The 26,838-nt window shown below is 57.4% G+C and overlaps 1 protein-coding gene across 1 annotated transcript in view; it reads right to left on the bottom strand.

Annotated features, from left to right (window-relative positions):
* FSTL4 (follistatin like 4) overlaps positions 1-26,838 on the bottom strand; it is a 347,488-nt gene that overhangs the window by 33,457 nt on the left and 287,193 nt on the right. The window contains exon 6 of the mRNA XM_062189768.1: positions 11,352-11,518. Coding sequence (XP_062045752.1) covers positions 11,352-11,518 — 167 coding nt within the window. The remainder of the gene's footprint in view (positions 1-11,351; positions 11,519-26,838) is intronic.

Here is a 26,838-nt window from a genome sequence, read left to right as displayed (position 1 = left end):
TGGAATCATTCGCTCAGAGCTTTCCATCTCGGAGCACCGCCGCTGTCTCGGGAGGAGGAGGTAAAGGGATCTTCCTGCTGACACTGGCTCGATTCTGCCCCCTAGAATGTCACTCTTCCAGCATCTCACTTGCCCCGGGACTACAGTGGGCCCAGTCCCTAGTGATAAGCAGTGCTCTGGGGATGGACGTATTTACTGCTCGGGTGTGGGCACATGTGCCCATGACCTGCACCAAGCCAGGACCAAGTGACGCCTCAGTGAGCACCCACACACCGGCACGGACACAGGCAGCAAACGAGAGCACGCACGCCCGCACAGGCACGTGTCCACTCCCTGGCCCACCACAGCTGGCCACCTGACCGACCCCGGGGCTGCAGCCCTCAGAGGACAATCTTGCCACTCTGCAGGCACTGTGGAGCAGTCCTCTTGCTCAGCAGCTGGCCGTATCCCTACGCAGCCCACAACCCCGTGAAGGAGTGCTGGTGCTGGGCCGAGGCGACGGAGCCACAGGGGCATGGGAACCTAGGTGGCAGGACTGAGTCACCGGCTGACTCGCACACCTGCTGTTCCCTGGGGTCCACTTGTGCTCATGACTGTGGGTGCTAAGGGGAGGCACTGCGTTTCGCTGGGCATTGCCGTGTTGCTGGTGCCCAGCAGGAGCTTGTCACTGTTTGCCGGGTGAACAGGTGTGTTGCCGAGAAGGAAGGGTGGTGCGGGACTAACGTTTCCTAAAGACAGGGCCGGCCTTTGCCCTCAGCTCCTGCAGGTGAGCTTGGCCCTGGGGATGTCTGCCTTGCAGGAGTCTCTGGCTTGGCTTGGGGTCTGGGGGGGCCGTACAGTCTCAGGTCTGCCTTTGAGGGGGCTGCAGACTTGGGCCACGTCTGATGCAGCTCTGGTAAGAACTCTGGACGCAGAGGCCTGGGTGGGAGTGCCTGGTGACAGTACCCTGGGTGTGCCATCACACGCTGATGCTAGGGGAGTTAGGGGTCTGTACCTCCCCCGGAGAGGAAGGAGGAAGCTCCTGCCCACGTGATGCCCTCCTCCTGCCCCTGCCTGATTTTAATCTGGACTCTTTCCCTGTAATAAACCTGAGTGTGAGTGCACGAGCTTCCATGGGTTCTGTGAGTCCTTCCAGCAAATCTGAACATAAAGGCAGTCTGGGATCTGACGTGCAGTTGATGAAGTAAGGCAGGGGCATCTTACATGGCTTCACTGTGGCCCCGAAATTTAAATAGGGGCTTCTGGCCCAGTCGGGTGGATGCTGAAATTCCATGCCCTGGACCATATTTGAGTATCTCGGTGCTCAGGGTGTCTAGGCACCCACCAGAGGAGGCTTACAGCAAAGACAGCTCTGAGCACAGAGCTTGTCCAGCTGTGGGGCCAGCAGTTAGACACCTCTATATTGCCAGGACTCCAGAGGGCTGTGTGGTAACAGTGGCAGCCAATGGGGCCTGAATGGGGCTTAGGATCTTTGCTGATTGCCTGGACTGCCCGGTTGGGGCCAGAAGGGACTTGGGCACTGGACTGGACAGTAGCAGTCAACTGAAGTTCTAGACCAACAAGAAACCTGCTCCTTTCTTCCCGGAAAACTGTAACCCTTACCCTGGGAACCTTGGACCATGAGTGCCCAGCCCTGCCCTGCCCGAGAAAGCCTTACCCAGGTACCAGCTTGCGACTTAACTGGACCACACTCACAACCACAGTAGCCACCTGCTGTTCTCAAAGCTCTCGAGGGAGGGTGTGATTAAATTTTCTTCTACCACTCACTCGGGGACCAAGACATTCAATCAGACGTTCTCTCCTACGGGGTGCTTAGAGCTCTTACCGCTGCCGGGGGTGTATGAACAGGGGGAGGCTCTCAGGAGGGAGAGCAGGTTATGGCCATCGACGCTGAAAACCTTCAAGAACTCTCACAGATCTGCTTGCACAAGTGTGCACAGAAGAATGCACAAGGCTGTTCCTGCTATTTCCAGGAGGCAAAGCTGGACAAAGCTGCCAACCTGAACGTGAACTCCTCTATGTGGTGCTGGGCAAGGGAGCCGGGCCACAGCAGGTGCTGGGCCTGGCTCAGGCTACAGGGCCTCCTAGAGATTCTCTTCTCCTTGCTCAGAGTGGACAGTGCCCTTCAACCGTGCTGGCCGAGAGGGGCACCATCAGCCTCCTCCCCTGGCTGCGCCTCTGCAGGGAGGCAGTGAAGCTCAGGGTAGACGAGGCTCTGCTGAGTCCCCGGGCTCTGCCCTTGAGAGTCTAGAAGCCAGCCCAGAGCCCTCCTGAGAGACCTGAGCACAAGCCGAGCCCTGAAGCCAGGCCCAAGGCAGGAAGAGGCGACCTTGAGAAGGTGACTGGAAGGCAAAGGTCAGAGGCAGCACTTGGGGCAGAGCCACCCAGGAGATCCAGGGGCTGATGTACCTGGGGCATAGGACCCCATCTCTGGGAGAGCTCCGGACAGCAGCCCTAATGTTCTGGATTTGCCCAGATCCTCACAGCCCCAGATGTTTGGATGCAGCCGGGTTGTCAACATTAGCTGGGGGGAATTGGCCCAAGCCTTGAAGTGCTTCAACTACAGTGTTTTCAAAGATCTTAAAACAAAATGTACCCAAGTGTTTTAATGAGATTATTTTAATGCAGAACCTAGCACGGCTGTCTGTCGTGCTGCAAACAGCCCTCCACGCTAATCAAAAACGCCTCTCATCTTTTCACAATGGATCCGTGACTGGTTCGTAGCAAGACAATAAAAATTAAATGACTCATGAGCTCCTAAATCATTTTCTTTTGGTCTTTTTTTAATAACTGACTTCCAAAGAGGAGCTAGCTGAGAGCACACGCTTCATTAGAATTATTTGTTCCCATTTTACACCATTTAGGCACGGGAAAAAAGTGAACCTTTTAACACATCCTTCAGACATGGCTACAAATACTTTGTTCTAATAGGTTTTGTTTTTCTGCTTTTATCACTGTACTCTGCCTGCGACAGTTGAAAGACCAAATAGCGAGATTCAGTGAAAAAAACCCAACACGACAAAAAAGAGGGGCTCTTTCAAGTCATTTCGGATGTACGGAGTTTGTAGTAGGCCTTAAAAAAAACAAACCAGCATGCAACAGAAAAATGTTCTCCCTGGGAAGATCCTGGCCAGACACTCAGACAACCCCATTTGCCGGTCTCAGAGCCTGCTGCTCCCCTGCCATGCCGCAGCCAGCTGGCTGATGAGACCCAGAGGGCCACCCACAGTCCCATGTCCCAGCAGGTGCACAGCCGCAGGGCCTGCGGACTGTGTGGTCACCACAGGAAGCAGACCCAGCTGGTCCAGGAGCGAAGCCATTAGTGTGCTGGGTGCTGCGACCCCCAAAGAAGGAACCCAGAGAGCCCTGCAGGGTTGTGTGGCGTGGCTGCAGGTCCAGGGCGAGGGTCCCGATCCTTCTGAGTTGCCTTGTGGCGTCACTGACAGGCAGGTGGTGACGCTAGCAAGGAACCACACAGACCCTGGCACCATGCATGCAAACACACAAACTGGGTTTGGGACAGGCCCCCTCCCCCCACCCCCCAGCAGCTGCTGCAGGGCCTGGGTGGGTGCAGAGGCAAAGGGCTGAGGCCTACATGGGTTTGCATTGCCTCATCACTGCCGAAAGTGAGGCGGCATCCCCACCCCAGAGCCCAGTGTGGGGACTGGAGGAGGGCTGGGGGGCTGCAGCTGCCTCTGAGATGGTCCCCACCCGCCCCCAAAGCCAGGATCTGAGCCCAAGAGCAGGAGCTGCAGGGAAGAGGGAGGCACGGTCCTGCTCCGCGTCCAGGTGAGGAAGTGTGGTGTCTGCGCGGGACCCGGGACTTCCCGACCCCCAGGTGGGACTCAGGGTCCCTGCTGTGGCAGTGCCTTCCTTATCACAGGACTGTGTGGCGGATGGCCGGAAGGGTCCCCGAGGTTAGCCCGGCCCCTTTCTGACTGATCACTGTCGCGCTGCCCCAGGGTCTGCACGGAGCACTCTTCCCTCCCCCCAGGGCTCCGGCTGGGGCCCTGGCAGTGACCATGCACCCTGCCCCACAGGGCGTGGTGTCTAAGGAGCAGAGCAGGGCTGTGGGAGAAGGGGTCTGGCCACTGGCTTCTGGTACCCACAGTGGCAAGGCCTACGGGAGCTCCTCCTCTGTGAGACAGGAGCTCCTGGGGAGCGGCTGGGCCCAAGTCAGGACAGGCAGAACCGAGGGTGCTGCTGGGCCCTCTGCCAGCTTAGTGCGGGGTGAGGGCAGAGGGCCGTGGTTCCTTGGGGCTGAGGCAAGGTAGAGGCACAGGGCCGGGCCAAGAGCTGCCCGTGCAAAGAAGCCGCCCGTCAGCCTAGCGGGAAGCAAATTCACAGGGCATGTTTTGCAGGATCGGGGGAGCAGCAGCGTGAGCACAGCTATTGATTTCCCATCATACAACAGGAGGCGTCACCCTCCAGACCTGGTCAGGAGCTGCCTGGGCTTCGGCCCTCTGAGGCTCTGCTTGTTGGCTGGGAGGCTGCTCTTCTGCCAGCAGGCTGGGGGGAACTGGAGCCCCCTGCACACGGGGGCTAAGGCAGGCTCAGCAGGACGCCATGGCCGTGCCACACCCCGTGATGGTCTTAGGGTTGCCCAGATACCATGAAGTGAGCCACAGACACCTGGAGGAACACTGGGTGGGAGCCATAGGTGGCCTGGGCACTGCTTTGTGGGAATGGGAAGTTAGGCGGGAGACCCTGAGAGCACTGGCAGGGCTCCCCTCACTTCTGGGACCCATATTCTTTGGGGTCCCTTTTGGAATGCATGCTTCATCTTAGGAAGGAAATGAGGACTCTCACAGCACACACAAAGCTGACCCTGTCACAGTCAAGGATCTGCAGTCGCCCCCGCCCACAGGGGAACAGCTGAGACCTTCAAGGCCCTCCACGTACTGGCTGCTCCCCTCCCCTGCCCCCAACCCCAGCTTGCTCGTCCTCGCTCCTTCCTCTGGCCTCCGGGCAGGTGTTGATGGGGGCTTGCTCGTTGGAGGCTGGGGATGGCGCTTTTGCTCTGTGTTTTGGTTGCAACTCCCGGAGCACCCAGGGAACCATTCCAAAGGTTGAGCCTGCGTGTACGCCATCTGGACGGGCGCGCACACGATGGGGAACCCGTAAGTGCTTCTGACGGCAGCGCTGGCCGCTGAAGAAGCGAGTGGCTGCTCCTCACTTGGCTCCGGGCTAGAGGGGTGCGTTGCCTTTCTGATCAAATAGTACTCTGATGCTCAAGGCATCTTTGATGTTTGCAAGTCAGAAAAGTTTAATTACATGTGTCGTTAGGATGGCATTCTGTAATAGCTCTGCGACTGAATTCATTAGCAGAATTCTTAACAGATAAGACAAGACAAATTAATATTTTGTTGCCCATGAAAGCTTCTCATTAAGAGAGCGGTGAGAAAGTGATTAATATTTTGTTGCCAATCAAGATGTCTCACACGAACGACAAAGGCAGGACGCCCGCACCTCTCCCGGCGCTCGCTTCTCCCGGCCCGGGCTTTGAAGACTCAAGTGCTTTCCCTGTCCGCAGGGTGCCGGGGACTGTGGGGACCCAGCGGCCCTGGAATCACGGCCCCTTCAGTGCTGCCCTCTTGGGCTGGTTGCCCCTGACCAGTTCTTGCTTCAAAGATGCCCCAGGATTGCCAGTGACCTGGCTCCAGCCCTCTTCAGCCGGACACCCGCCAGAGCTGCTCTCACTGTCCCTAGTGGCGTTGCCACATAGGAAGACACGCTGGGTGCCAGGCACTGAGCAGGGGGCTTCACGCACGCGTTCAGTCCCCAAATTCCCATGCAAGGAATGCCGCCATGCTCAGAGGCATGCAACAGCTCGCCTGGGGCTGCTCAGGATTACTGGGGAGCCCGGGCGGTGTCTCTCTCCCCAGTGCTCGGAGGTGGACATGGACAGGGTGGCCCCCATTCCCAGCTACAAGCAGCAGGGGCTCGGGGTGCCTCAGTGGGGACCCAGGCTGCGAGGTGCTGAGAGCGTCCCGTAACAGCAGCCACAGTTCTGACACTCAGTGATGATGAGGTGTAAGAATCAGCAGGTGGCAAATTCTAAACGCTAAGGACTTGACAGCCACCTGCGCACGTCCCCACCTCCCCCTACAGGGTTCCGGGAGGCAGGCACTGCTCTTTATTGCCATTCCACAGAGGAGGCTGGAGCCGACAGCGCTGTGCCGGCCTTTCTACAGCTACTAACCTAGGCGGCGGCAGAGCAGAGCCTTAAACCCAGCGCCCTACGGCCCCAGAGCGTGCTGTTCACTAGCAGGCTGTGCTGGGCTGTGGTGTGTGTGCTATGTGGTCTGCGGGATGTGTGTGGGGTGTGTGTGTGGTGTGTGGTGTGGTGTGCATGAGGGATATGTGTGGTGTTTATGGGTGGTGTGTGGTGTGTGGTGTGTGTGATACGTGGTATGCGGTATGTGTGTGGTGTGTGGTGGTGTGTGGTGTATGGTGTGTATGAGGGATAAGTGTGGTGTTTATGAGTGGTGTGTGGTGTGTGTGGTATGTGGTATGTGTGTGGTGGTGTGTGGTGTGTATGAGGGATAAGTGTGGTGTTTATGAGTGGTGTGTGGTGTGTGTGATATGTGGTATGTGTGTGGGGTGTGTGGGGTGTGGGGTGTGTGGTGGTGTGTGGTGTGTATGAGGGATGTGTGTGGGGTGTGTCGTGGTGTGTGGTGTATATGAGGGATGTGTGTGGGGTGTATGGTGGTATGTGGTATGTATGGGGTGTGTGTGTGTACGTGGTGTGTGGTGTGTGGTGGTATGTGGTATGTATGGGGGGTGTGTGTGTATGTGGTGTGTGGTGTGTGTGTGGGGTGTGTGGTGGTGGGCGGGGTGTGTGTGGTATGTGGTATGTATGGGGGGTGTGTGTGTACGTGGTGTGTGGTGTGTGTGTGTGGGGTGTGTGGTGGTGTGCGGGGTGTGTGTGGTATGTGGTATGTATGGGGGGGTGTGTGTGTACATGGTGTGTGGTGTGTATGAGGGATGTGTGTGGGGTGTGTGGTGGTGTGTGGTGTGTGGTGTGTATGAGGGATGTGTGTGGGGTGTGTGGTGGTGTGCGGGGTGTGTGATATGTGGTATGTATGGGGGGTGTGTGTGTACATGGTGTGTGGTGTGTGTGATATGTGGTATGTGTGTGTGGTGTGTGGTGTGTGGTATGTGGTGTGTATGAGGGATGTGTGTGGGGTGTATGGTGGTGTGCGGGGTGTGTGGTATGTGGTATGTATGGGGTGTGTGTGTACGTGGTGTGTGGTGGTGTGTGGTATGTGGTGCATGGATGTGCAGTGTGTGGTGGTGTGTGGTGTGTGGTGTGTATGAGGGATGTGTGTGGGGTGTGTGGTGGTGTGCGGGGTGTGTGGTATGTGGTATGTATGGGGTGTGTGTGTGTACGTGGTGTGTGGTGTGTGTGTGGGGTGTGTGGTGGTGTGCGGGGTGTGTGGTATGTGGTATGTATGGGGGGTGTGTGTGTACGTGGTGTGTGGTGTGTGTGTGGGGTGTGTGGTGGTGTGCGGGGTGTGTGGTATGTGGTATGTATGGGGGGTGTGTGTGTACGTGGTGTGTGGTGTGTGTGATATGTGGTATGTGTGTGGGGTGTGTGGTGTGTGGTGTGTGGGGTGTATGAGGGATGTGTGTGGGGTGTATGGTGGTGTGCGGGGTGTGTGGTATGTGGTATGTATGGGGTGTGTGTGTACGTGGTGTGTGGTGTGTGTGTGGGGTGTGTGGTGGTGTGCGGGGTGTGTGTGGTATGTGGTATGTATGGGGGGTGTGTGGTGTGTGTGGTGTGTGGTGTGTATGAGGGATGTGTGTGGGGTATGTGGTGGTGTGCGGGGTGTGTGGTATGTGGTATGTATGGGGGGTGTGTGTGTACATGGTGTGTGTGATATGTGGTATGTGTGTGGGGTGTGTGGTGTGTGGTGTGTATGAGGGATGTGTGTGGGGTGTATGGTGGTGTGTGGGGTGTGTGGTATGTGGTATGTATGGTGTGTGTGTGTACGTGGTGTGTGGTGTGTGATATGTGGTATGTGTGTGGGGTGTGTGGTGGTGTGCGGGGTGTGTGGTATGTGGTATGTATGGGGTGTGTGGTGTGTGTGTGGGGTGTATGGTGGTGTGCGGGGTGTGTGGTATGTGGTATGTATGGGGTGTGTGGTGTGTGTGTGGGGTGTATGGTGGTGTGCGGGGTGTGTGGTATGTGGTATGTATGGTGTGTGTGTGTACGTGGTGTGTGGTGTGTGTGATATGTGGTATGTGTGTGGGGTGTATGGTGGTGTGCGGGGTGTGTGGTATGTGGTATGTATGGGGTGTGTGGTGTGTGTGTGGGGTGTATGGTGGTGTGCGGGGTGTGTGGTATGTGGTATGTATGGGGTGTGTGGTGTGTGTGTGGGGTGTATGGTGGTGTGCGGGGTGTGTGGTATGTGGTATGTATGGTGTGTGTGTGTACGTGGTGTGTGGTGTGTGTGATATGTGGTATGTGTGTGGGGTGTGTGGTGTGTGGTGTGTGTGGTGTGTGGTGTGTATGAGGGATGTGTGTGGGGTGTGTGGTGGTGTGCGGGGTGTGTGGTATGTGGTATGTATGGTGTGTGTGTGTACGTGGTGTGTGGTGGTGTGTGGTATGTGGTGCATGGATGTGCAGTGTGTGGTGTGTGGTGTGTGGTGTGTATGAGGGATGTGTGTGGGGTGTGTGGTGGTGTGCGGGGTGTGTGGTATGTGGTATGTATGGTGTGTGTGTGTACGTGGTGTGTGGTGGTGTGTGGTATGTGGTGCATGGATGTGCAGTGTGTGGTGTGTGGTGTGTATGAGGGATGTGTGTGGGGTGTATGGTGGTGTGCAGGGGGTGTGTGGTATGTGGGGTGTATGGTGGTGTGCGGGGTGTGTGGTATGTGGTATGTATGGGGTGTGTGGTGTGTGTGTGGGGTGTGTGGTGGTGTGCAGGGTGTGTGGTATGTGGTATGTATGGTGTGTGTGTGTACGTGGTGTGTGGTGGTATGTGGTGTGTGGTGCATGGATGTGCAGTGTGTGTGGTGTGTGGTGTGTGGTGTGTATGAGGGATGTGTGTGGGGTGTATGGTGGTGTGCGGGGTGTGTGGTATGTGGTATGTATGGTGTGTGTGTGTACGTGGTGTGTGGTGGTGTGTGGTGTGTGGTGCATGGATGTGCAGTGTGTGTGGTGTGTGGTGTGTGTGGGGTGTATGGTGGTGTGCGGGGGGTGTGTGGTATGTGGTATGTATGGGGTGTGTGGGGTGTGTGTGGGGTGTGTGGTGGTGTGCGGGGTGTGTGTGGTATGTGGTATGTATGGTGTGTGTGTGTACGTGGTGTGTGGTGTGTGTGTTTTCTGTGTGGCCTGCATGTCTGAGTTGCCCTGTACCTCTCATGGGAGTTTCTGGGAACCCAGGGCCTGCCCATCTGCGAGCCGACTCGCCCAGCAGCAGCAGCTGTTTCCTGGGAGGTAACGAGGGACATTAATCTCTGGTTGCACCCACAATTATCCAAATTGCTAACCTTATTGTGAAGAGGAGAAATGCAATCCAGTTGGTGCTAGAGGCATGTTGGAGGGAGGGGAGAACCACTCAAAGTAATGTAATTAACGGGTGGCAAGTACATCAGGAGGAGTTTTGGCTTTGCCTTGATTTCTGACGTCTTTAAATGGAGCACAGGGACGCTCAGACACCAGCTGCCCTGTCCTGACGCGGAGCAGTCACTGCGGGCCAAACGTGGACTGACATCTCACCTTGAGACCTGACGCCCACAAACCCATGCGCCCCATCACACTCCCCCCCATCCCCGAGTCTTCACAAACAGGACTCTGCCCTTTCTAGCTGAGGTCTCAGGGAAGCCCTGGCCACCTCAGGCCCAAGGACAACCACACGCAGGAACACATGGCGCTGCGTTCGCCATGCTGGGCAAATCACAAAGAAGCCATCCTGCCCAGTGTGCATGGGTGCGGGTGGAGAGGACCCCCCCAGAGCAGGCCCCATCGTCCACCCATCTTCCCAGCAATCTTGGGGATACTCCCAAATGGGCCTCGAGAGGCTCAGAGTCCCAGCTTCATGGCCTCTTCCTGGCCTCTTCCAATGAAGCAGCCTCAGAGTTGGCAGGGATCATGAGGGCCATGGGGTGAGCTTGCTGCCCCTAGGGATGGAGGCTCCGGGTCTCCTGTGCTGTCTCTGTGCACGGATGCTCCATCAGGGAGCCCATACCGGGCACCTTGGTTCTTCCTGCTGCTCTGGCCCATGGGGTCAGACGGACCCGTCAGCTCGCTGTCCCCCACCCTGAACTCTACCTCTTTAGAGATGTTGCTAGGAGCCCACTGTTCACCCTGCACATGCTACTTCTCTGGGCCAGTGTCCTGGTGTGGCCCAGTCACGTTGCCCTGACCCAAAGAGACCAGGGCTGCCTCCCTTCTGCCTGAAGATCAGATTCCTGTTACCATAGCCCACGCCCTGTCAGCTGTCCTGGCAGCCCAGGACGTGGCTGACTTCACTCTGTCTTCTCCCCTGGACTTCTGGGAAGCCACATCACCCCAGGGCCCAACCTGGACCGATCAATGTACTTGACTTATTCCCCGTCTTCTTCAAGTCTAGAGAAGGGAGGGACTACTCATGCTGCTTTTTTGCATCAAAGAATTCATTGAGGGTTAGGAGGTTAAGGGATCTATTCAAATTCACAAAGCTTTTACAGGTGATGCTGGGGTCCCAACCCAGCTGCCACGGTCATCAGAAGCGCCCCCTGCTGGCCATGTGAGGCTTGCATGCTCAGCAGCTCTGCTCCCCAGTTTGTGCAGACTGATCACCTGGTAGAGAAACTCCCCAAGGTGGGTCCCTCTGGCCTGGTCCAGCCTCCCTCCACCACCTCACCTGGCACCCTGCCCTCTAGCCCACCAAGCCCCTAACTCACCTCTGCCTTCCACAGGGATTACCCCTCCCCCATGTCCACTGTAGGGCCCAGAGCCTCGCCTTAGGGTGCCCTAACCAGCTGCTGTCCTCTGCCCCAGCCCTGCAGCCTGGCCGTGACCCCTGCCTGGGGCGGACCCTCTGAGCTACGTGAACAAAGCACACAGCCCCTCCTCTCCACAGCCCATTCTCAGAACCACATCCAGGTCATCGCTAGCGCAGGGCCTGTTCAGTCCTCCTGCTGGCCTCTCCCGTCAGCACACCCTCTGCTTGGCCTGCGTGGCCGTCCTGCATCCTACTCTCTGCACGAGCTGGGATTTGACTTTCCAGTAGCTCCAGGCTGACCGCAGGCCGGAGAGGCACTGCCCCTGACCAGGACCCTGCCACTGCCACGGGGCATCTCCCACCACCTGCTTTGCCCAGGACACACAGGCGGACTCAGAGGAAACACCAGGTGACTTACGTTGATGTCTTCCAAATCCAGGAAGTTCAAGGTGAGCCCATTGCGCTTCCAGATGATCGGTGGCCTCAAGTCTCCTCGGATGGCGCAGGTGAGCACCGTGCTCAGCCCCACGGTCACAGTGGTCACACTGACCCGGTCCTCGGGGGCGAGGCTGAGCCGCAGCACCTCTGCAGAGAGGAAGGAGACGGTGGTCAGGGGCGGTCAGGCCCAGGCCCAGGCCCAGGCCCAGGGCGTGGAGGCTGCACCCCAGGCAAACGACCACAGATTTACTTAAGGGCAGGGGCTGGAAGGGCTTCCAGGTCCCCTGAAGACGGCTGGCCGTGGGCTGAGAGGCTGCACAGATGGACCCTTCTGCAGGGAGAGAGGCCGCGACTTCAGTCATGTGCCCAAAAGGCTCTGGGACTCGGACTGGACTGGGAACCGCGGCTCAAGTGCAGGGAGCAGTGTGGGCTGTGGATTTGTGATCGGAGCTGCATCCCAGAGACAGGCCAGGGAGCGGCTGTGCAGCGCCCTCTGGGGAGTGCCCGGCCTCGTGGAGTCTCAGCCTTGCTGAGCGCAGTCAAGGTCGGCTGGGTGGGCCGACGGGCTTCTCACCCACTGGGGACGATTTAAAGGTTGCACGGTCTGAGGTCTGGGGAGGAAACCGGCTGACCTTTGAAGGCTGAGACTCACTCAGACGTGGACTCGGATTTCTGCTCCGTGGCCATACCCTGCAGCCCTTCATGTTTCCGACATGGACTCCAGGCTGCGCGGACTGCTAATCCTGCCATTTTATACTTGATAACTGGCAGGAAGACTGCTCATGTTTTAGGCAAATGGGGAGGGTCCAAAGCACTTACAGGCTTTTTGAAAATCTCAGGATTTGTAGAGAAATTGATCAAGCTCACACTGCTCAAATGCCAACACAGGAGGGGGCTTGACGGGGAGGGGCAGCAGCCCACTGCCCGGATGTCCTCCCAAGCTCTTCTCCCAAACCTGCCCACTCAGGGGGCTGGGAGACATCAGCAAAAATGTCAGAAGCTCTATTCACTTTTGTCACTTTGTTGGGTCGTGGGGAGTCCTGACAGGTGGCCCCTCAAAAAATTCCAGAGCTAAGCCCAGATCTGGGAGCCGAGCTCTGTGACTCAGGGACACTGTGCATGGTGACCAGGCAGCAGCTCCTCTGCAGGCAGCACATCGGGGCTCAAATCCTCTTGCCAGTGTGTGCCACGCATGGTGGAGCAGGTGCACTGACGGCAGCACCCAAGGTCAGACCCCAGCAGCAAAGCCCCTCCAGCCCAGGACCGACACAGCGTACACCGGTGTCTCACCAGTGCCTCCTGGATGGATGCACAGAGAGATAAACACCGGAAGTAAAGGGGCCAGTAGTGAGGGGCAATCACACGTGGACAAAGTGTGACTCAGGGTGAGGAGCCTGGGTGAGAGAAGACAGGCCCCGAGGGATGGGTGCAGAAGGAGTGTGAGAGTGTGAGAATACAATATCCCCAACCTGCATTTCTAGCGCCTCCTGAGTACTGCTGTGCTGGCTGCCCTCCCCTCGCCGAGTCACGAGGCTCCGCCTTGGCCCCCCAGGCCAGGCTTTGGAGCTGCACAGCCGGGACGGAGAACAAGAATTTGCTAGAACTCTCTGGTTTCCGCTCTACTCTGCAGACCCTCAAGACTCAGAACCCACAGTTCTCCCAAGGGAAGGGCCCTGAGCCTTGAGGGGTGCACGGTGCCAGTGGGTGTATCCTGACCCCAGGATGCGAGTCCAGACCAAGAGCACACCCAGGATCGGTCTCAGCCACGCTGCCCCCAGGCAGTGACCAGGAGGCCTTGCAGTGGGAGCCAGGGACAGCAGTGGTGACTTTGCTGGCCCCCTGCACACTCAGAATCCGGCCTAGAAGTAGCGGGGACGCAGGCGGATGTGAAATCCATGTGTCTTGCACAGAGCGAGACTCCCATGCGCTGTTCTGGGTGTCAGCTGCACTTGGCTGTTTGGGGCTTGTGGAGAAGCCACGTTAATTGCTCTCTGCCCACGTGAGCTCTGGTCAGACCAACTGCACGGTCAGGGAGGGGCCTGCATCTCACTGAGGGGTTGGTCAGCTGCACAGACACCTGCCCTGGGGCTGCCACACTCTCTGGGAGGAGTGGAGAGCACCCCGATTTTCACAGGCATCCCGGGGTGCTGCATGGAGCCCGAGGCCTGAGATGGGAGGGGGTAGCCGGAAAGGGGGAGTTTGGGTGGGGGGGATGAGGAGCTGAGGCATCCAGGCCCTAAGAACCAGGCCCCATGGGAGACCTAGGGCCCCACCTCCATATAGCCCCCAAATCATATATTTCAAGCCATTTTCAAAGTAGGTCTGGGAGGAGCCTGTACCACGACGCTGAAAACAAACAATGAAGGCCCCAGTGGGAGCTGGCGGGTGGGGGGCTCCTGTGCCAGCGGCTCCCAGAGCACACGTCCATCAGTGCATGCATGGAGGCGGCACCTTGCACCACAGGCCGCGGGCAACGGGGAAACATGTGGGCACCGACAGCGCCGTCGCAACGCCACGCCTGTGGCTACACAAACATCAGCCACATAGCAAACACTCAGGTCACTTAAAGATTAATTAAACGGGTGTTCTATTGGATTTAATTTGTGTCAATATTCCCCAGCTCCTTTAAAAATCCTGAATAGACTGACAGCCATGGAGGCCCCTCCTCCCGCTCTCACGCACAGAACAAGCCTCCCCCACGGCCCCCACAGGCCTGACTCCGCAAGTGACAAGACCATGACCTCCTAGGGTGATTTCCACTGGGAGGAAAAGGCGAGACAGCTTTTCTGCTTGTGCTGGGGTGCAAGTGAGCCGGGCAGGGCCCCTGGGCACCAGGCCTGCTCTGCTGCTGGCACGCGGGGCAGCCCTAGGCCTCAGCTCTTGTCCCAGAACTTGGCTTAGACACCGAGGAAAGGGCAGGTTGGGCTGAGAGGCTCTGGGGCCCAGCCTGCTGTGAGGATCTGGGTTGGAGACCGTCTCAGTCCTTTAAGTACTGCCTGCTGCACCCTGCACTGTCCCCAGTGCTCCTGGGCCCCTGTTCTTTACCTACTTGCCTCAGTGGTAAAAGCAAACCACAGGTGCAGAGTCCGATGGCTTCCCTGATTCCCTTGGGAAAAAGAGGCCCACATCACCTGCACTGCAACAGCCATGAGGTCAATGGGGGATGGGAAAGCACGAGAAAGCCCCTGTGGAGGACACCAGCTTCACCCTGTATCCCGCAGGGGCATCCCAGGCCTCAGTGTTCTGTGCCTGGTGTCTGGCCCACAGCAGCTGGGATCAAGGCAGGAAGACGTCCTTGGTTTTTCAGACACTCAGCGTCACAAACACAGTGCCGGCTTCTCCCCTGCACACCAGGGCCTGGGAGAGGAGTAGCCGCAGGTAACGATGGGGCCACTGCCCCAGGCTCAGGAGCCTCTTGCCTGGACAGTGGCACACTGGTTGCAGGTGAACCAGGCTTTTGTTCCGATTCCAGCATTCACTTCCTCTCAGGCACTCTCTCTCACTCGAGTTGAACTTGAAGAGACACCCTCAGCCCATCGGCACCCTCCTTCCAGGGTTCCGCTGCTTCGCAGCCACAGAAACGAAATTCTTCAAATGCTTGTCAAGTCGTGTCGATTTTCTTAAATCTGGGATGCACTAAATGAACACAGCCCTGCCTGGACACCGGCTGTGTCCTGGGGAAGACACCTGTCAGAAGCTCCGTCAGGCAGCTCGCAGGGTCCTATTGCTGATGCCCTGAAGGACAGACCCAGGGGCAGGGCTCTGCTTGTGCAGGAGGGCAGTTTGGAGGGAGACCCTGGGCCAGGCGCTGCGATGCTGTATCGATCTGGTCTTGGCCCTGTGGCCAGGGCCACACTGTGAAGGTGTTGAGTGGGGGAGAAACCAACGTGGAGTCTGTGTGACCACTTGGCCTTGTGACTTTAACTGTGTTCACAAATGCAGCTTCTTTGGCTTGCCCTGGGGGGACAGTGCTGGCTGTGTGGGCAGGTGTTCAGTGTTTTTTTTTTTTTTTTGCCTTTGTTCCCTCAGTGGAGCTGCCACTCGGCCCCTTCCAAACACCTGCTGACATTTGCAGGTGGGTGGCTGGGAACAGGTGTGATGCAGCCTTTTGCCTGGGTGCAGGCTTTGAGCACTGGTGGCAGCCAGGCTGCACAGGTGGCTCTGGGCCAGCCAGGCTTGCTCCAAAGTCACCCAGGAGGTCACTTGCACGCATCCAACATGTTCTGCTTCGTTATGCATAAGCGGCTTAGATTTTTCTGCCGCTGACATATTCCCTCTTGCTTGCTTCGTGCTGTCAGTAAACTTGTTAATTACCAGACTGTCTGTGGATAATATTTCCAATGGATCCGTGTTGTTTGGTGTTACTTCGGCCTTTGTGACAGTTTAGTCATCAAGTTCTGCGCTTTGCTGTAAACACATGTCTACACAAGTTGCATGAAGACAGAGACCCTATCTGCTGTGTTCGTACCCTCAGCTCTTCAGACAGTGCCTGGCACACAGGAGGGAGTGCTAAGCAAGCAAACGATGAGGGAGCCTCATGCAACAATCACCATTTAGCACGGCACACCACCAGGATGTAGTCACAATGCATGGGCGGGCACAACAGGCCCAGGGCCTGCCAGCCCGAAGCCCATGGCTTAGCAGCTTACATGGGGAGGGAGGGTGGAGGGGCTGGAAGCCTGGGCTGCGCCCCGAGACCCTGCAGTGGCCCGCCCCCACAGAGGGGAAAGGAATCTGAGTTACTGTTTCCCAGGGGCAAATCGTGGTGAGGTATGGATGGGGCCAAACCATCCAGGAATCACCTGAGACCCTCTGACAAGAGGGGCTTCCATGGCTGCCCAATCCCCCCAGTGCCTCCTGCACGGGGAGAGAACTCCCGCCTGGCCTGGACCTTGAAAGAGGGGTTCGGGGTTGGAGCCTTGTCCCTCCCCAGCTGGTGACGCCATGGACAGGTGTAGGAAAAGGTGGCCGATGTTTGGAGGTGGGAGGATGAGCAGGAGCCAGGGAGGAGGGGAGTGAGCAGCAGGGTGGTGGGGGACACCTGTGTCCAGGGTGGCCGTGAGCTGCTGGAAGACCAGGACTGAGATCTGACCACAAGATCCACAACCCAGAGGTCACGAGGGACCTGGATGCTTTGGTAGAGCCTAGGGGAATGAAACCACCCCTGGGAGGGACTGAGCAGGAAGGGGAGGCGGGAGTGGGGTGGCGGGGCGGGATCCTCTCCTGCAGCGCAGCTCTGAAACCGGGGATGTGAGAAATCTCCTCTCCCCATGTGGGACATTTCTCTGTGTCTGCGGTAGGCTGCTTACATTATCTTCCAGAGGCCCTATAACGGATGCTTTGTCCAAGGACAGCTCTGGTAAGAAAAATGCCTCCTGCTCTCTCGCCACACACTCCCCTGCCATCTGTCAGTTCGGAAATCTCCACATCTGACCCACAGCAAACTGCTTCTCGCGGCAGCTTTAGGTGCCTGGGGGGGTTGGGGGTGAGGGGGTGGGGGCTCTGCCGCTGAGGGAACAGTACACTACAGGGGTGAGTGGCCCCAAACCTGCTCCACCGCTCCCCACGGGGACAGGCACGAGCAGCCCACCCTGGCAGCCCTCTGAGCATGGTCGCCTCCAGGTGGCCACGTGGTGGGGGGCAGCAGTCTCCGGCGGAGGCTCTTGCAGGCTCTCCTCCCCTCCTGTTCTCTGGGAAGGCCCAACAGTGCCATGTTTCTCCCATGCAGCTGTGCAGACAGAAATGCTGGCTACGTGGGCCCTGGGCTTCTCCCTCCATGCTCACTGGCCACACTAGCCATGCCAGCCCCCTCCCCCCCCCCAACCCGGAGGCGCTCCCCTCAACCAAACGCACCAGGACATGCCGACCCAAACTGGGGAATCTGGTGGAAACCAGCGTGAAACTCCGGCTTTAGCTCCATCTTGGCTATGCCCTTGCCCTCCCTGCCTCCGGTTGAAGCTGATGTGGTGGTGAGGGCTTCTGCCTGGGAGGCTGTGGGGCTGCAGGGGCAAAGCCCACACACAGAAAGAGGCATTCCAGCCATCATCAGGTCGGGCCACAACCAACCGTCTGAATGACAGCCTTCCAGACCTGAAGATGGGGTGTTTTAGAGGGGGGTCTGCAGTCTGAATGCAGGGGAGTCACCCCCACCCCAACACCGCTGCAGGGCCAGCTTCCTGGGCCTGGTCACTGGCAGGGCTGTCCCCATGAGGGGACAGGGAAATTGAGGCCCTGAGGGGTAACCGGGGTAGGAGAAACTCTACGGAGGATTTCCAGCTCGGCACCCCATTTTGATGCCTTGGGGTTGGAGGGAGAGGGGGACAACTATAAACCGAAGGAAAGAAATCCAAATCTCTTTCCCAAGTGCCAGCAAGTCAGAGAAAGGGAATCTGAGAGCCAAGCCCAGCCTCTCCGTGTCCTCTCCAGAGTACCCAGCCAGCAGGGCCGGGAGGCGCAGGAAAGGCCTGGGACGGGGTGAACCCCACTGCCCCCCTGCACAGTTTGCATTCTTGGGCAACAGAGAGGGTGACGTCTCCCCAGCTCACGGGCGTTTTTGATGTGGCCATGGCACAGGACATGTCATGGTCAGAAATGAACAGTCTTGCAGACTGGTGCCTGGCACGGGTCCCAGAGCTCTGAGTGGGGTTACGCACACATCAGGGCCAAAGCCAGTGGCTGACAACTGATCCTCATGTCAGAAGCTTTCTGGGTCCCATGTCGGTCCTGTCTGTCTCTCTTTTGCACACTGTCAAAGCAGACTCAGCCAATGCTACCTCCTACACACCACAGTACCCCTGCGGAGCAGGGCTGGGTCAGGTTCAAAGGCCTCAGCAGTGTTTGGGATACAACAGTCCACAGATGTTCTGGCCTGTGTCTCCTCCTCAGACACCAATCACAAACAAAGCACCTAAACCCCAGGACTGCCCTGCCCTGCCCCTCCTGCTCTGTCCCTGGAGACCCACTTTCCCACCAGCTGCCCTGCTTCACCTGGTTGACAAGAGGCTTCCTGGAGCGGCCCCGCGACGTGGCCTTCCTTGCCCCTCAGCACCCCAGCCGTTAGGAAGGGGCAGGGTTCTGACTACCCGGTTCATGCTGTATGCCCGGCTTCCTCCCAGGTTCCTGCTGTTCTTGGTCTCCCCACACCCCTCCATGCCTGGGCCTCCCCTCCAAGGGTCTTAGCAAGGCTGCGGTTGGGGAGACAAGCCTCATGCCAACAGGCCTCCGCCGGCCCGCAGCGCGGCGCTGTTCCTGCACCCAAGGCCCAGCCCAGCAGCCCCAGACTCTGCGCGGCTCCTGCTGAACTCAGCCTGTTGCTGCAGAGTCTCCATCTGGACCCTTCCTGAGTGATGCAACATGACGTGCGTGGACAGCACCAGCGGGTGTGGAAGTGCACCTGTCCTTATGTCCCATGCTACCCCACCGGCAGAGTGCCTGCTGGGAGTCCGGCCTGGTGCAGCCCAGGTGAGTCGCAAGCTGACCCTGCCACCGCAGAGGATGTCCCTCCCCCAGCCAGCTCCCTTTCTCACTGTCCTGTCTGGTTCCTTCAGCCTCGTCTTGTCCCTGGCTCTGTTTACCTCCTCCTTCCCAAGTCTTTTGGTCCAGCCTCTCCTCCACTAGTGCAGCCACAGGCCAGAGCATTCCCACAGGCCTCCTGCTTCCAGGTCCACATCCTGGGCATTATTTTGACAGGGCATTCATTCCCCAGGCTGGGGATCAGGTGTCCCATGGCCCGGCTCCCCCTCCCCCTCCCCGCTCTGTGCCTTCCCCAGCCTTCTCTGGCTGCCCCTCAGTCAGGGCCTCCTCTTGCACCTTGTTGGGACACAGTCCCATTACGCGCTCTGTGCCAGGTTCCACGGAGACCAGATGACAGATCCCCTTGCCCTATGAGGTGGCATCGGCTGAGGACAGAGGGGTGGGCTCACGAGTGGTGGGAGCTGCCTCTGCCTCCTCTGCACAGGGCCTGGCACCCAGCTGACCCCAGCAAACACAAGCTGGACCCCAGGCAGATGAGCTCGCAATGAAAGTGAGGCGGGGAAGCAGTGTCCAGAGAATTGAGGTGGCAGGGGAGCTGCTAGGGGCCTGGGATGCTCGGCCCACGGCGGGCGGTAGGAAGAGGGTGCAGGAGTCATGGCAGCCCTGCTCCCCTAACCCAGAGCACAGGCCCCACAGGAGGCTGCACAGCTGGGAGCTCCCCTGACTGCCTGAGATGCTGGCCCTGCACACTCCCGGGGGCCTTACTTTCCTTGGTCAGCAGCTGGCACTCCACACGTTGCCTCTTGTCCTGGCAACAGGGACTGTCACATGACCCCAAGCAGAACTTACACTCCCTGAATGCTGGCTGTGGGTACAGGGGTACGCTGAACAGGGCTACATCGCACCCAGGTTGCCCCAACCTGGCCCCAACCCCAGGCCCACAGCAGGGCATCCGAGCCCCGGCTGAGCGAGAGCAGACCGTGACTTTTTAGCAAGGGGCCCTAGGGATGCTAAGGCCGAGTCCGGTCACCTTCAACAGGACAACCAGCCAGTCCTGGCCAGACACCTGGGAACACGCAGCCCTGCAGAGCCGAGCTGTGAGGGCCTCGGTGCAAATGCAGCATGCACGGAGCGCACAGCTGCCGAACGCCGTTGCCAGACTCCTGACCTTGGAGCTGGAAATGAGTTTCTTTTTCTTTTCTCCACAGATGGGCCAGGAAGTGGTGGGCAGAGCAACACTGGCTTAATGAGCTCCCTGTACACACAGGGTGATCACCAGGGACACGTGTCTGTTAACCTGCACGTGGTGCAGGAGCAGCCCGGCCCCATGCTGGCTGAGCAGCAGCTGAGAACACACCCTGGTGAGCCCTGGCCCCCCCTGGCCTGGGCAGACGATCACAATAGCTGCACCTCGCCACCACCCCTGCGGCCACTGGAGCACTGGCCCTGGAACTTGGAGAGCAGGTGGGGAGCAGGTCCCAGCTGCGGCGGAGCCTGGGGAGTTCGGGAGGGAACGGCTTCAGGATTCTTCTATGGAGAGAGCTTGGACAGCCGCCCACCTCTGCCCAGTCCCTCCCTGATTAAGCAGTCAGGGTGTCACTGACGTGGGGAGCAAAAGACACCGTCCACCCTTGTCCTCTGCTTGCCCAGCAGGTAGGGGAGAAGTGGGTCTCAGGAACTGAGTGCGGCCCTGGCATGTCCCCTCTTGGTCAGTCTGCCACAGCCACAGCCACAGCACGTGTTTCAGGGAAGCCTGGCCCAGAGCAGTGGCCACAGCTTGCCCTTGGATCCTGGCTCCTCACTGGAGTCCTTAGCCTTGGGGAGGGTCTTGTGGGGACTGCAGGGTGGCGGGCATGCCACCTCCCCAGCACCGTGTGAGAGCAGGGGAGCCACGCCTGGCACTATCTCTGCAACTGGAATCCCTTGTGACTCTGTGTCTCAGGACCACCAATGCCGGGGGAAGGGGGGGGGCGAGGAAGAGAGAGAGTGGGGAAGAGACATAGGGAGATAGATCCCTCACCCTTCTTTTGGTCTGAAATTATCTCCTTTCTGACTTCAGTCCTTCCTTTGCAATATTTTGATAGTAGTGGCAGTTACTAGTCCTTGATCAAAGAAACCCTCAAGCAGACATCTGTGTCTGCTTTGTTTGTAGATAGCTCTTCTGGTTGTTGACTGAGGACTGCAGGTGTCAGTGGGGCATGGGGGTGCCCACAGGCACTTCTGCCTTCTTGGTCAGCCTTCTGGACTGGGGTGGCTGGCTTGGCAGGTGGCCTCAGCCCGTCCCCCAGATCTAACTGGTTGTGTTGAGATGGCGTGAGCCATGTGCAGGCTCGGCCGAGCAATACTGATGAGTTGTGTCTGCCAGCAACTAGTGGAGTAATTTGCCTTTCTAGCACCAGCCCTTTAACTGAAAGGGAGCAACTTTTGCACGAAAAGAGACAAAACTGGTGGGCTTAAAGAAAATGTCAGCCACCATTAAATAAAATGTTCCTGAAACATCCAGTTGGTCCTAAAGCAAGCTTTAAAGGCGGCTTCCCTTTGAAGGCCTAGGCACCAGCGACAGCTGGGTGGGGAATCAGGCAATCAGGACAGAACTGATAAACCAACACAGCAGGCCTCAGAGCAAGGACCAAGGCTGGATTCCTTCCTACTGGGCTCACTCCGTGGTGGCCCAGCTCCAGGGTCGTCAGGGTTCTATCGGGGACGGGTCCCAGCTGGGGAGGGGGGCATGGAGGACTTTGTAGTCTTCACTGGGATTCGGGAGTGGCTGTCATTCAACTGCTTATTTGCAACTGTGCAAAACGGGCAGGCATGGTGCTGAAGCAATGGGTGTTAAAGAAGGAAAAGGGAAGAGAGCCCTTGGGGGCAGCGCTGTCTCAGCGTCTCATGGCGGCCAGACAGGGCCAGGTGGACCTGAGACTTGGGTTCCTGGGAGCTCAGGCTCACTTGGGTTCTATTTCACCAGAGCCCTCCTGGAGGTGAGGCCCCCTGGGGTTTGCTGCACCTGTTAGTCTCGCTTTGAGGCATGGAGAGCTCTCTGAGAGCTCTGTGGCCATGTATCCTCTCTCGACTCAGCGGGTCGCCAGCCAGACGGGTGGCTGTAGCTCAGACGTCTGTAAGTACTGGTTGGTGGTGCAAAGCTAAGGGAGAAACAAAGTCCTAAAGTGATGGCATCCCTCAATGACCACCAGTGTTGCTAGGGAGACCTCCACGTCCACACGCTGGTTCTTCCTTCTCTCCCTCCTGCTCCTCCTCTTTAATTGAGGTCAGCCTCCCCTGGCAGCCCCGAGCTCTGTGAGGTGCACCTGTCTGCCATGTGCTCCCTGCAGGGTTCCTCTCCCTTCTCTCCAGCATCTCACATGGAGAGGGGAAGAGCACAGGCCCTTCTTGGAGTGATTTAGCACAAGGCCTTCGTGATGCATTGAAAATGAACACTGGCCCCAGGTAAGAGGTGCTAAACCGATACTTGGCAAGCACATCATCCATTCCGCTCGGATGCTCTCTCCTCCTTAAATCACCGAGGTGTCATTTTTATGATGCAGATCTAGCTGTGAGGCTACAGGACTGTAAAGTGTCATACAAAAGCGCCAGTATGAAAGAAAGAAGAAAGAAAATTAACTTGGGGGGGGGGCACGTATTAGCATTTTGAAAATGCTCCGAGGCCCGCTGCCGTGACTGTTTATCAAGGGGCGCCCGTGTCCTGGAACCCTCCACCTTCTCCCCCCAACAAAAAGGGGACTGGGCCACCGCACTGCTTTGCACGTGGTTCCTGACAGCTCGGCGCTGACGGCAGAGTTACGATAATGGGGAAACGCATTCCAGACTAAATTCCATAGGACACTGGGGCCGTCGCCTCCTCTGATGACAAATCTTTCTTGATGGCTTCTCTCGGTTGGCTCAGGCTCGAGGCTCTGGAAGCTTTGACAAATTAATGTTTTCAGGATTTCTGCCCCCGGGAACGGCGAGCAGTGCAATCTGCTGAGGTCAGGGTCTGCCTCCTGTGCTCCTGTTGCCAAACTGGGGAAGAGGAGTCTGGTGCCCCTGGAAGCTGACTGCTGAGCCTCCCAGACAAGGGCAGCATTGGTGCGGAGCCTCTCTTGTGGTGGGCGTGTTCTGTAGGTACCATGGCTAGCCAGAATTCCACGGATGGAATTCCTGGGTGATGTGATGCAAAACAGGCACCTCATTTGAAAAGAGGCTTCTCCCCATTCCTTTGGGGGCAATGCTATTTTTTTTGGACAGGCAGAGTGGACAGTGAGAGAGGTAGAGACAAAGGTCTTCCTTTTCCGTTGGTTCACCCCCCAATGGCCGCTGCGGCCGGCCCGCAGCGGCTGGCGCATCGCTCCGATCTGAAGCCGGGAGCCAGATGTTTCCTCCTGGTCTCCCATGCGGGCACAGGGCCCAAGGACTTGGGCCATCCTCCACTGCACTCCCGGGCCACAGCAGAGAGCTGGACTGGAAGAGGAGTAACCGGGATAGAATCCGGCGCCCCGACCGGGACTGGTACCTGGGGTGCCGACGCCGCAGGCGGAGGATTAGCCTATTAAGCCGCGGTGCCGGCCTGGGGGCAATACTTTTTAAAAGATGTGTTTATTTGAAAAGGAGGTGGAGAGGGCTAGACCGAGAGAAAGAGATCTTCTATCCCTTGGTACTATTCACTAATTGGCTGCAGAAGCCAGGCCTGGACCAGGCTGAAGCCAGGAGCCAGGAACTCCACCTAGGGTGGCAGGGGCCCAAGCAACTTGGCCCTCTTCAGCTGCCTCCCCAAACGCATTACCAGGGAGCTGGATCGGAAGCAGAGCAGCGGAGCAGGGTGTGAACTGGCGCTCAGGTGTGGGATGTGGAGGTTTAACCTGCGGCCCCATAATGCTGGCCCCTTGCAGTGCTGGCTTAAGAGGCACAGGACTCAGCCCGGTTGGAAGGAAGGTGCCCCAAAGGCGGCCGCCAGCAGCCCGGGGCCAGAGGCTGAGCCCCGACTTGCTCTGCACCTCCAGCCAGCAGCAGCACACTTGCTTATTGTAATTTTTAAAAAATATGTTCACTATCAAGTCCGGCAAGTGCGATTCTGCTCTAAATTGAATTTTACCCTTAATGAGATGCCAAGTCCCTTCTGTTCTACCAGAAACCTTGAGAGCGTTTATTACCGAGTGCAACAAAACTTTTTGCTGTTTTCATGTTTCCTAATAATAGCCTGAATCGTAACCTGAATTTTTATGCAACTAATTATGACTGTGACTTGGGCATGAAAGATTTATATGATCGGAAAATAAATTACCTGTGTTATCTCCAGGCAGGCAGGGGATGAGCCTCGTAAGGAAGTGAATCAGTTTTCTAGGTCATCCCGTGTGGTGTGGGGTGGCCAGAGTGTGTGTGTGTGTGTACGTGTGTGTGTGATGTGATGGGGATGCAGGTGACGCCCCTGGGGGTGCTTCCTCCACCCTGAAGAGCAGCCAGCCCTGGCCGGGGAGGAATCAGCACTTTTTCCCAGTACGATATTCAGAGCCCTGCTTCCTAAGCCCAGCGTGCCAGAGTCCACAGCTCCAAGGAAACAAAAACGCATGGAGGTGAGTGGGTTGATGGGAAGCAGGAGACAGCTCGGCAAGGGGGACATGCCAGGACTGTGAATTCCTCTGATCAGATTGGAAGCCAGAAGCCGATTACCTTTTGTCCCTTCAAGTTTCATTGTTGCCCCTCAAAGTGAAAACAAAGGACTGAAAATCCCACCACCGAGGGCGTGAGTGCCCACTGTCAGGCGCTAGCCCTGCTGCCCATTTGTGGCTCAGTTTGCCCACAGGGAAGCTGTGAGCCCCGGGGGGTGCAGAGCTGTGCAGGCAGTGGCACTCAGGTGTGCTCAGGGCCCTGCTGCATGCTGGGTCCACGACCACCAGGTGAGACCTCCGGCTGGCTAACACACACAGGCTTGTTCATTTACTCAGCATTATGTTGAATCGTTTAACTTCTCAAGAGTCTTCAGATCTTTTAATCATCCTCATATTCTTCTTATTGCAACAGATCACTAAGCTGTTATTTCAATTCAATTAAAAGGTGTCATCCAAAGGTAATTTATTCCATGTGCATTGTTGAGTGGATACCCCCGTTACGCCTGCATCTCCAAGGAATCGTAACTCTCCCGTTTTATTAGTCGGTAAACCACTGTGGCACGGGAGGCGATGCCACACGTGGTGAGTGTCTGTGGGCACTAAGGTGGCAGCAGGCCTGGGCTTCGGATTCTATGCTAAGATGCAGAAAATACGAGAACCCTGGGCCATCCGTTAGTGTTTGTACTTTTCAGCTGTGCCCAGAGACCCAGTTTGACCTTCTGATCTGGGCACTGTTTGTCATAACATGGCCTTGACTTCCCTCATGCCCCCCACTGCAGGAGCTGGGAGGCCATTAAGGGCCAGAGCTCAGGCAAGTGCCCACTGGGGGCCCGGGGCACCACGCTGGGGGCAGTTTAGCCTCTCTGACCCTCATTGCAATTCCCACCTTCCTGGCTGACTCTGAGATTTTTCCTTGTTCTCGCCAGAGAAGCACCATCCCTGGAAACATGACAGGAGGCTCCTCTTCACCCTCTAGAGCTACCCAAACAACTGAAATGAAGCAGGTGCTACGTAATGTATTTAACTCAATGTATCCGAATATTATCATTCCAACAGGTCCTGAATATCAGAGTTAGTGGAACATGTGAGCTGCTTCACCCACGGAGGCTGGGATGTCTCTCACACTCCTGCCAAACTTCCATCTGGACCAGAAGCAGCTCAGGTGCTCAGTAACCACAGCCAGCCGGCGGCTGCTCTGCCGGAGACCCGTGCCATTTGGGTAACAGGAAAAGCCCGGACGCCAGGATCTGCCTATCAAGTTGTGGATGCAGCTCTGGAGTCCTTGGGGCTGTGGCACCTCTGGGAGGAGGGGTGAGCTGTGTGGGGTTAGGGCTACCTGGCCCATCTGCCTACAGAGGTTAGCAGCCCTGCTCCGTGCGGTGCGGACAGGGGAGGTGGGCTACTGATGAGGTCTGAGACTCCTCTTATCCCGAGCTCACAGGAACCCAGCAGCCCCAGGAAGGGAAAGCTGGCTGCAAGGATGCTCATGACCACATGGCCCTGTCCACAGGTTTTTGTGTGGCCAAAGAGAAACCCAGGTCTACCAGTGGGGGAAGGAGGAACCTGCCCAGTCCAGGGCTGACCAGAAAGGGCCCGCATTTCCCTCTCGGCGGGGGTCCCCTCTGCCCTCAGGGAGTGAGCTCGTCTTTAGCCTGCTGTGCCCCAAGCAGACTTGTTCCCCGGGAACAAGACCTCACAATGAGGACACTTGCGATAGCAAGGCCTGCACTTGGAGGCCTAGGTGCTCACTGGTGTTGGGCAAACCCCTCAGCCTGGCCAGCAGCTGACGGAGCTGTGTACAAGGCTCTGGGCAGGTGGGGTGCTTCTCTACTCTGGTGTGGCCATGGGCGGTCTCTGTGTCCTAGAACTTGGACAGTTAATCCTCTGGGTCTGTCCCCTCTTTGGGCTACCAAGAAGCCTTGAGAACTCAGAGACTAATAGAGAGACCTTGAAAAATCCTGCCTTGCTCTATAAGAATGCTGCAATTATTAATATCTCACAGAAGAAGGGCTCTCTGTGCTGTTTTTTAAGAGAACAGCAACAAAAGGGGAAATGAAATTAGCCACTCTATGGCTCCTCATCCATCAAGGTGTCTTTAACTCCATAAACTGCTCACTTAAACTCTGGCCACCTACTAAGTAGTTTCCAGAAAATAGCAGGATTCTGCCTGGCCCTATCTGCACCTGTTACGATAAAAGTGATTGAATGTCAATCCTGTCGATGCAGGTGGAGACCTGGAGACCGGGCCTGAGCGAGGGGGCTCCTGGCTGTCGGGTCCCTGCTCTCAGGCTGCCCATGTGACCCAGCAGGCGCATCCTTCTGTCAACACAACGTGTCCTCGCTCCAGAGCCCACGCCCGGCTTCAAGAATAGTCAAATGCAATTACACACATGA

The sequence above is a fragment of the Lepus europaeus genome, chromosome 4 (assembly GCF_033115175.1).
Source record: "Lepus europaeus isolate LE1 chromosome 4, mLepTim1.pri, whole genome shotgun sequence".
Taxonomy (NCBI): Eukaryota; Metazoa; Chordata; class Mammalia; order Lagomorpha; family Leporidae; genus Lepus; species Lepus europaeus.
Note: the sequence above shows the minus strand (reverse complement) of the source record. Positions and strands in the feature narration are given on the sequence as shown.